The sequence below is a fragment of the Saprolegnia diclina genome (genome assembly GCF_000281045.1).
Source record: "Saprolegnia diclina VS20 unplaced genomic scaffold supercont1.41, whole genome shotgun sequence".
Lineage (NCBI taxonomy): Eukaryota > Oomycota > Saprolegniomycetes > Saprolegniales > Saprolegniaceae > Saprolegnia > Saprolegnia diclina.
Window position 1 is genome coordinate 261,845 of NW_008246108.1, and position 9,294 is coordinate 271,138.

General features: G+C 58.0%; 5 protein-coding genes across 5 annotated transcripts in view; 2 read left to right on the forward strand and 3 right to left on the reverse strand.

The window, feature by feature from the left end:
* Positions 1 to 1,721, reverse strand: part of SDRG_11397 (hypothetical protein) — a gene marked incomplete at its 3' end in the record, with an annotated part of 1,892 nt that extends 171 nt beyond the window's left edge. Inside the window, exons 1-4 of the mRNA XM_008617434.1 lie at positions 1,612 to 1,721; positions 737 to 1,567; positions 390 to 693; positions 5 to 343 (exon numbers count right to left, since the gene is read on the reverse strand). Of these exons, the coding sequence (XP_008615656.1) occupies positions 5 to 343; positions 390 to 693; positions 737 to 1,567; positions 1,612 to 1,710 (1,573 nt within the window). The 5' untranslated portion in view covers positions 1,711 to 1,721. The remainder of the gene's footprint in view (positions 1 to 4; positions 344 to 389; positions 694 to 736; positions 1,568 to 1,611) is intronic.
* A 606-nt stretch (positions 1,722 to 2,327) lies between these two features.
* Positions 2,328 to 3,137, forward strand: SDRG_11398 (hypothetical protein; the record flags this gene model as incomplete). Its single annotated transcript, XM_008617435.1, has 1 exon — positions 2,328 to 3,137. One exon carries the CDS (start codon positions 2,328 to 2,330, stop codon positions 3,135 to 3,137), a length of 810 nt encoding a protein of 269 aa, XP_008615657.1.
* Positions 3,138 to 4,359: 1,222 nt separating this feature from the next.
* Positions 4,360 to 5,129, forward strand: SDRG_11399 (hypothetical protein; the record flags this gene model as incomplete). The annotated part of the gene is made up of 4 exons (XM_008617436.1): positions 4,360 to 4,656; positions 4,765 to 4,832; positions 4,883 to 5,044; positions 5,093 to 5,129. 4 exons carry the CDS (start codon positions 4,360 to 4,362, stop codon positions 5,127 to 5,129), a joined length of 564 nt encoding a protein of 187 aa, XP_008615658.1.
* A 199-nt stretch (positions 5,130 to 5,328) lies between these two features.
* On the reverse strand, positions 5,329 to 7,207 carry SDRG_11400 (hypothetical protein; the record flags this gene model as incomplete). The annotated part of the gene is made up of 4 exons (XM_008617437.1): positions 7,066 to 7,207; positions 6,193 to 7,020; positions 5,824 to 6,145; positions 5,329 to 5,777 (listed from the first exon to the last, which is right to left on the reverse strand). The coding sequence occupies exons 1-4, from the start codon at positions 7,168 to 7,170 to the stop codon at positions 5,329 to 5,331; spliced, it is 1,704 nt and encodes a 567-aa protein (XP_008615659.1). The 5' UTR covers positions 7,171 to 7,207.
* A 275-nt stretch (positions 7,208 to 7,482) lies between these two features.
* Positions 7,483 to 8,568, reverse strand: SDRG_11401 (hypothetical protein; the record flags this gene model as incomplete). Its single annotated transcript, XM_008617438.1, has 1 exon — positions 7,483 to 8,568. The coding sequence occupies one exon, from the start codon at positions 8,566 to 8,568 to the stop codon at positions 7,483 to 7,485; it is 1,086 nt and encodes a 361-aa protein (XP_008615660.1).
* Between the last annotated feature and the right edge of the window lie 726 nt (positions 8,569 to 9,294).

A 9,294-nucleotide genomic window follows, 5' to 3' on the forward strand; every position in this document is an offset into this window, starting at 1 on the left:
AGACCTGGCTTGGCGAGGACGTTGACGACGAATTCTGATGACGTGGCGGCCCTCGGGATCTCCGTGTGCGTTCTGTCCAAGCTGTCGAGAAGGCTCAGACGCAGCTTCTCGTGCAAGTGTCCGTCGCAGTAGCAGAGCACAAAACAGTCAGTTGAGCGGAGACTGATGGTCGGACATTGCTTGAGGCGAGGTATGGCTGCAAAGGCCCGATGCAGGTTGCCCCCGCGCGACTGAAGTCGCGGCTCGTGGTACAGCGCGCGGGCCAGTCCAAAGGCGACACGGGTCTTGACGTTGTTGAAGTGAAAGCTGCTGTACTCGACGGTGCTATGACGCTGGAATTGCGCTAGAAGAGGAATTGGGTGAGCTCATCGACTGCGATTTGAGCTTACGGACGTGCGGGGCGATCAAGCCGTAGAGAAGCGGAATGCACGTGATGAGTCCCGCATAAATGACACAGCCAAGGGCCGACTCGATCTCTTGGCTCCGTCGCTCGGCGGGCAACAGACAGTAGAACGTCCAGCGGTAAATGCGCGTGAAAATCTCAACATGGCCGTTCATCCATGTGAGCACCGGACCATAAATGGTGACTGCAATGGCGACAAGAGTCGGATCGACTTCGCCAAAGATGTGTTCCTTCTGCCAGCGTTTGAGCCCAAACGAGACGAGGCAGAGACCCCAGTACGCAAACCAGACCTAGAATCAGATCTCAGAAATCAGACAAGCTGGGACAACATACCGTCCGTGCCAGATACGACATGCTGAGAAGCATCAGCTTCGCGTTGCCATTTTGTGTGACTTGCATGATGGCGATCGCGAGGTTGGTGACGCTGAGCCAAATGTCGAGAAAGTATAGGGACGCGACCCACGGATCCATGAGGATGATGGTGGTTGGGTCGCCCACAACCAGCTGGTAGGACCAAGCACCCTCGGGCATGGTCTGGCGATGACCAGATATTTGTAGTCGTGCCTCGAGCTCAAAAACATGGCGGTAGTAGAGGCGCCAGAGCCGATTCCAGACAAACAATGTGGCGCAAATTCGATAGACAAACTTGAACCAGACCCAGGACTCGTACCTTGACTCCCAGTAGGCAAAATAGACGGTCACATGGTCGCTGCTGTCGTTGGTCGTATTGTGAATTGCGTCACCTGGTACGACCCAGAGACACGACCGACCCAGTGTAAAAGTGATCAGCTGTGCATGAAAGCACGAGCCCAGATTTGCCCACTTGCCGATGCTGCTGGTATTGGGCAACTGGAGCACACTGCAGAGCAGGTCCACGTGGGCCCCGGTGTAGTAGATAAGACCCGGTAGACCCAAGAGATGTGTTCGAAAACACATATTCGCATCCATCGGCGGCTGTGCGAGGGGTAGCAGTGCCCGGGCGACTTGTGCGTCGTTGAGATCATCGACAAGGTAGACGACCCCCCGAGGCAACGTTGCACTCGAATACAGCTGCTGGTTTACAGCGAGCATTGCCGTGCTGAACGTCGTGTAGTTGGCGTACGATTCGGCGGCGCTCAGTCGACCGACCCACGGGAGGTACTCCGAGAGGTAGGCCGTGAGCGGCTATCGAGTGCATTAGAAGAATATACAGTAGGTAGGTTGTCTACCATAGACGAGACATTGAAGAGCGACGCGATGCTAAGGAACCAAGCTAGGCCGTGGCGATGCACGCGATAGCATGACGACGTCGGTGCTACCTTGCGCATCCAGAGCAGTCCTATTTATATTTCCGTTGTGCGCCGGTTGGTTAAGTTTCGTCAGTAGTAGCAAGACCATACTAGTACACTGTAATTTATGGCCTTGGTAGTCGCGTTGTTGATGTCCCATTTGCAGCAGCACACAATGCAGTCAGCTGTGCGCAAGCTAATCATGGGCATGCGTCGCGGGATTTGCTCAGTACCTGCAGCCAAAGCGACGTGTCGGATCGCGAGTCTATCCGGATCCGGATAAAGATACGCGGCCATGACGATGTGCGATTGACGGCCAAGGATAAAATCGTCGGGCACAATAGTCGGTGATAATTAAGATAACGAATTGTCGCCCAGGAAACGTTGCTCATAACCCCGCTTTGCCCAAAGCGGGGGGGTCCTCGCGGGTCTTCCTCGCACAGTAACGGATATCCTCGTTGCGTTCAGCAAGTGCGCGACGTTGGAGGTTGAGCTGCCACCAATTCATCCGCAAATTCAACACTCGCGCGCAAACTCCGTCGATCACAAGATTCCATCTGCCACGTTGAATTCCAGGCGTTTGCTGTGCGTCCTGCTTGAGCATGAATAGGACTAAGACCCATTTTGGTTTTTGCAGTCGCCTCTGCACCCGCCCCATGAAGCTTGTGCTCTCCTCTCTTCTCTTGGCTGTCGCGTCGGCCGTCCCGCTTCAGCTATGCACGGTGGACGGCATGTTCCTCTCCGAGTACGAAAAGTCACTCTACGCCGACGTCCGCCGCAACAACAAGAACGAACATTTTGACTACGACCCGACGACCAAGTTGCTCAAGGCCACGTCCAACGGCCAGTGCGTGTGCGCCGAGTCGGGCAAGCTCGTCACGGAGAAGTGCGACCCCAACGACGCCTCGCAGCACTGGGAGGTGGACTTGAACCACGTGTTCGCGCCGGGGGCCTATTCGTGTCTCCAGACCTCGACGCCCGGTGTGCCAGTCGGCCTCGCCAAGTGCGTGTGGGAGACATCGATCACGGCGGGCCAGTTCCTCACCGACTGCAGCACCGGCGTGCCAGAGTACGTGACGATCACGTCGGTCAGCAAGAACCGCCTACTCGAGTTCCAGACGGGTCTGTATGCCCGCCCGAGCGAGGACATTGCCAACCAAGTCTTTGCGTGGGACAAGGCCAACAAGATGCTCAAGAGCGCGAGCAACGGCCAATGTCTCGACGCCTTCAAGGACGCCAACGGCAAGGTCCAAGTGCACACGTACGCGTGCGACGTCAAGAACAGCAACCAAAAGTGGAACTTCAACCCGAGCACCAAGACGCTCGAGCACGCGACCCATGCTGGTCAGTGCCTGGATGTCGACCACAGCGACTTCCACGTACAAATGTGGGCGTGCGTCCCCGGCAACACGAACCAAATGTGGACTATTACGTCGTACAATGCCGAGGCACGTCGTAAGTGGTAACAACACACTCGCGAATCCGCGGGTTCTGGAGCGAGTCCTTTTCTAGAATGACGAGTCAGATTCTAACTTCACCACACGAACTGTGTCCCACCATATTGTCTTTAAGGGTGGAATACCGTCGAGTCGCTTCCTTCGTTAGCAAAACAGAGCATGCATGTAGAGGCGCCCTTCGCGTCGATTGCTGACGAAAAAGAGGAGCATCGAGGACCACTTAGCGAGTGCGCTCACGGGAAAATGACGCTGCTGCGTCATAATGATTGATGCTCTGACGGAAACGGGCATCGCAATCGGCCAGCAGCAATCATCGGGCGCCATTATCTTGCAATTTTGCCGTTGGCCACTCGGCTGGTGCGACCGCTGGCCGTGCCATGTACAGGCGCGCAGACGTGTCGGTAGGCGTGGCGCCGACGCTTGCGCCGCACACCGAGCGACCGAGCCGGCCCTAGGGCGGATCGCAGGCCAATTCCGTCGACGGCCTCGTACGTTGGCCACGAGTCCGCTCGCAAGACGCGCTCAGCGCACTACGTAGACCAGCGACGGTATGTGACCGCCGCGACGTCCTCTACTGACGCGCCTCCAGAGCGTGAACCGCTGACACACGCCAACAGTCGGATGCGCCATCACTGCGCCAGGCTGTCGGCTCTCGTCATCTCGCCAGCATTGTGCTTGCGAGAGATTATGGTTCTGCCGCCTTGCAGCTGCGCCCGAGGTACTACACCAACATTTATACGTCAGAATGCAGTCTGTGATGCGTTCGACGATGTAGAGCTGACGCTTAACCACAAGGTTTCCGTCAAGTCATCGGTCGCGAACGACATGCCTCTCCTCGCCACGTCCATTGCCCAGTGTCACCACGACAAGTAGCCAGCCATCCGTATCAAGCTGATGATAAAGCCATTCGACTCCGAATTAGAATGGTACTTGTTGGTACGAGGCATGTTGCGCATCCATGCACCAATATAGAGTAGATCTCCGTTGTTTGGACGTCGAGCGGCCAAATCCATCAGTGCAAGTGAGCGCAAACGCTTTCATTGCAAGATTTCAATTAATTCCTCGTGGACGGACTCGTTCATTTTCGAATTTACCGCCTCGGGTACCCATGAAGCTTGTGCTCGCTTCTCTCTTGGCCTAGCATCACCCATTCAACTGTGCTCGACCAACCGTTTGATCCTCTCGGAATACAACACGGCGCTCTACGCAGATGTCATTCGCCACAACGACAATGAGAAATTCGACTACGACCAAGTTGCTCAAGGTCGCGTCCAACGGCCAGTGCGTCAAGGCGATGTCGGGGCACGTCGCCACAGAGGTTTGCAAAGTCTCTGACGTTGGCCAGCACTGGAAGGTCAAGGAGAACCACGTTTACTCACCGTCGTCCGAGAAGTGTCGGCACGCTGCACCGCCGACGCCGGGCGCGCCCGTCGGCCTCGCCATGTGCCACTGGTATAGTCCGCTGGCCTCCGGGCTGGACCTCGTCGACTGCAACACGGTGGCGCCAGCGTACGTGACGATCACGACGGTTGGCAGCCGCCGCTCGTTGAATATCAGACGGGATCGTATGCCCACTCGGTGGACGATAATGTGAGCGCGAGCTCTTTGTTTGGGACAAGACCAACAAGACGTTCAGGGCGCCAGCAACAACCAGTGCTTGGACGCGTACAAGGACAGCGCCGATGGCAAGTTCAAGCTCCACACGTACGCGTGTGACGTCAACAACGTCAACCAAAATGGAACTTCAACCCGAGCACCAAGACACTCGAGCACGCGACCCATGGTGGTCAGTGTCTGGACGCCGACCCGACGCACACACCCGCTGATTTCTACCAAGTGCATATGTGGCCCTGCACCGCCGACAACAAGTACCAGCGGTGGACCGTTGCGCCGTACGAGGGCTACGCGCAAGTGAGGTGGATCGACGACATTCACTCGCACAATCTGACGTGCTGTTGTTGCAGACGAATAGTCCAGATCGGTTTTCTACATACAGTTTGAATCCCACCGTCTTTTGTTCTAGAACAACGTATACAATGCAAAAGACGAGCGGCGACAAGACATTATCGACCGATTCTCCAAACAAACTGGACGGTACTAGCTCAGCATTAACGATCGGATCGTGGTCACGAACGTGGCACCACCTCCTCGTAGTGCTGCAAGGACATGATTGTCTTGACGATACGATCTTAGTGCGTGCCTAGAGACACCAGACCGACGGCGTCGAGGCCCGTTGCAGCACTAGCAACGGTATCTGCGGGCCAGAGGCTTCTTGCCGCTTGACAAACACCGAGTGGTCTAGCGGTTGGAGCACGTCAACTGTAAAGTCCGACGGCGTCGGCGCCTCGATGACGACGCTGGGCTGTAGCTGCAGTGTGCTCAAGAGACTCAGCCGAAGCGTCTCGTCGAGGCGGCCGTTGCAGTAGCAGAGCACAAAGCAGTCGGTCCCACGCAAACTGATGGTCGGACAACGTTTGAGTCGCGGAAGTTTCTCAGCTGCCGCGTGCACCTGGCCGCCGATCGACCTCGCCGTTGGAAAGCGGCGGAGCATCTGGAGAAGCTGGAGCACCACTCGGTTCTTGGTGTTGTTGTAGTGAAAAGAGCTGTACGCGGGGCCTTCGACAATCGTCGTTCGTCGACGGCGGCTGCCTACAGATGCGCAAGTGCGCCAGAGACGACGGATCGGAAGGCGTACCTTGGGCAGGCGCGGGGCGCAGGTGCGGCATGACAAGGCCGTGCAGGAGCGGGAGACTGCCAATGAGCACAGTGTAAACACTCGCGCCGACCCCAGCTTCGATCCTCTGGCCTTGGTCGCGGGACGGCACGACGCAGTTGAAGATCCATTGGTACAAGCGAGCCAGCAGCGCTACGTTGCCGTTGAGGTACGTCAGCACCGGCCCATAGATGCTGACAACGATTGCGACGAGGGTCGGGTCCACGTCCGAAAATACATGTTCCTTGCGGTACCGCTTCAGACCAAACGAGACGATACAGAGGTACCAGTACGCAAACCAGACCTAGCCATCGCGCATGAGGACAGGATCAAAAGGCTCGGAAGACAGACCGTGCGCGCCAGATAGGCCATGCTCACGAGCATCAACCAGATCTTCTCGTTCTGCTGTACTTGCATGATGGCGATCGCAAGGCTCCCGGCGCTGAGCCAAATGTCGAGAAAGTAGAGGGACGCAACCCACGGATCCAAGAGGATCATGGCGGTGGGGTCGCCCACAATTAATTCGTAGGACCACGCACCGTCGGGCATCTTCTGGCGATGCCCCGACGTTTCGAGTCGCGTCTCCAGCGCCACGACATGGCGGTAGTAGAGGCGCCAGAACCGATGCCAGACCAACAGTGTTGCGCCAATCCGGTACACAAACTTGAACCAGACCCACGACGCGTCGCGCGACTCGGTGTAGACAAAGTAAATGGTCACGCTGCTGTCGTTGGCCGTCGAACGGTTGAAAATCGCGTCTCCTGGCACGAGCCAGAGACACGAGTGCCCGACGCCAAAGCTGCACAGCTGCGCGCGAAAGCACGACCCCCGGATGGCCCAGTCCGTGACGCTCGATACATTCGGCGCGCGCAGCGTCGCACACACGAGGTCGACGTGGCTGTTGCTGTAATAGATCAGCCCCGGGAGACCCAAAAGGTGGTCTTGAAAACACTCGGCCTCCGACATCGACGGCTGGCCCATGCGCCGCAGCGCGCGGGTTACTTGCGCATCGTACTTGGTGTCGACGACGTACGTCTCGCCGGTCGGCAGGGTGGCCGCCGAATAGAGCGCTTGGTTCAGCGCACGCGTCTGGTTGGAGAAGGCTTCGTACGAGGCAAACGTCTCGAGCGCCGGGCGCTCTGTCCACGGAAAATTCTCGGAAACGTAGGCAGCGAGCGGCTACAGATCGGTGAACGAGCGCTCTGCATGCATAGAGCATACTACGGACGAGAGGTTGAGAAAGGAGACGACGCTCGCGATGAACGCGAGCCGTGTGCGGTGGACGCCATACGTCCGGCCTGCTGCGCGGATGTCGGAGACCTTGGCCATGTGCACCCGCCGTGAGAATAGTTTCGTGGGCTGTAGCCGCTGCGTGCGTTGAGTCGGAAAGAGGTCCAGCATTGTGGAAGGCTCTCATGCCCAAGCCGCATCAGGCTATAGAATGTATGGATGTCGTAGGGCGGGCAGGGGCAACCTCCGATACAAGACCTCTACGGTTCGATCGCGCTGCCCGTTGACTATAAATTTGCATGCTCTTTGCTAGCTCACCGACGTCGTCCTTTGCGGCCGAGTCCTCCAACGACAGTCTGATGCGATGCTGGTATCGAACTGGTAGTCGATTTATCATTCATTCATGGATGTTTAAGCCGTAAAGGTATCGATGGACCACTGCTGGTTGGGGTTGTTGGGGGTGCACGCCCACATTTGCGCGTGGCGGTCGGCGTACGTCGGGTCGGCGTCCAGGCACTGACCCACGTGGGTCGCGTGCTCGAGTGTCTTGGTGCTCGGGTTGAAGTTCCACTTTTGGTTGCTGTTGTTGACGTCACACGCGTACGTGTGGAGCTTGAACTTGCCGTTGGCATCCTTGTACGCGTCCAAGCACTGGTTGTTGCTGGCAGCCTTGAGCATCTTGTTGGCTTGGTCCCAGACAAAGAGCTCGTTGAAGTTGTTGGCCGGCGCGTTGGCGTAGAGGTTGGTGTAGTACTCGCTCAGGCGCTTTCCCTGCGACGTGACTGTCACGTACTTCGGCTTGGCGGCCGCGCACTCGACGAAATACGCTGGCGACGTCTCGCCAAAGTTGCACGAGGTGAGGCCGACGACGGCGCCACGGCGTGCCGGCTCGGCCTTGAGGCACAAGCCACCGCGGAGCGCCGAGACGCGCTCCTTCTCGATGGTCCACTGCTGCATCTCGGCGTTGCCGTTGCAGGGCACGGTGTGCACGGCGCCCGGCCACGGCGTCATGATGGCCTCGACGCACTGGCCGTTGCTCTTGGCGCGGAGCGTGCGGTCCGTGTTGTTGTACACAAAGTGTTCGTTCTCGTTGCCCACGTGCACGTCCGTGTAGAGCTTGCTGCTAAACTCGGAGAGCGTCAAGCCTGTGCCCGTGCAGAGCTCGACGTCCTTGGTGCGCGGCGGCATCGGGTTCGCGCACGGCGAGAGCAAGTCACGGCCAATGTTGACGTAGTAGCCCTTGGCGAGCGAGACGTCGCAGTTGGCGGCCGGATTCCCGAGCAGCTGCTGGAGGTCGTTGCACTGCGGGTAGTCGCCGTAGCAAATGGCGTTGTGGATGCCGGGCGACCCAATGCGAGGGACCGTGTTAACGTAGTGGTCGTCGTGCGGCTCGAGCGAGTCCGCGCACTTGTACACGGCCGTGAGGACCTCCTTGGAGCAGTCGACAAAGGCGTGCGACGACGCAGCGAGAAGAGGGACGAGGTAGATGCACTTCATGTTGTAGCGGCCAATTGCAGAATGCGAAAGCATCGGCGACAGCACGCGACGTCCGAAGTGGATACCGACATCATCGTTCTCCGAATTTTGTGGATAGACTATTCCGAGAGCCTTTTTGCGTGCGGTTGTAGCAGTGTCGCAGTGCTGCCGCGATGGCCTCGCAGCTCCTACTACAGTACCGGTAGCGCCACACAAGGAGGCAAGATGTATAACCAGTCGAGCTACTGTCGCTCCGCGCAATGGCAGCATTCGACGCAGCGGCGCCGCCCGTAAAAGGCGACACCAGGGGTGGAAAGCTGGGGTGGAATGGCCTGGGGAAAGCACATCTGTTTTGGCGGAACGTTCTTTAGACCTTCCTATGTGCATGTTGCTCTTCCTATATAACAGTTAGCTCGACGACCGCCCTGACCTCTGGTCCAGAGGACAGGACGGTCGTGTCGAGCCAGCCGTCACGTACAGCGATGTGGTAAGCGGCAGCCCCGGGGCACGTGTACGGGGCTGCACCGTGACCTGTCCGCCGTCTCGGACGCTCGGTTCTCCCGAGGACCTCGATACGCAGCTTTGCTCTCAACGCATTGAAGGCTTCTACGGCGCATCTTCTGGGCCTCACTCGAGGCCGCATGCGCTCCCGAGCGACTTCGGAAGAGCTCACCGAGCCGCGCAGACACGGTGAGCAAAAGAAGAAGAAGACGAAGGAGTTGGCTAGTCTCTACGTATGCACAGTCT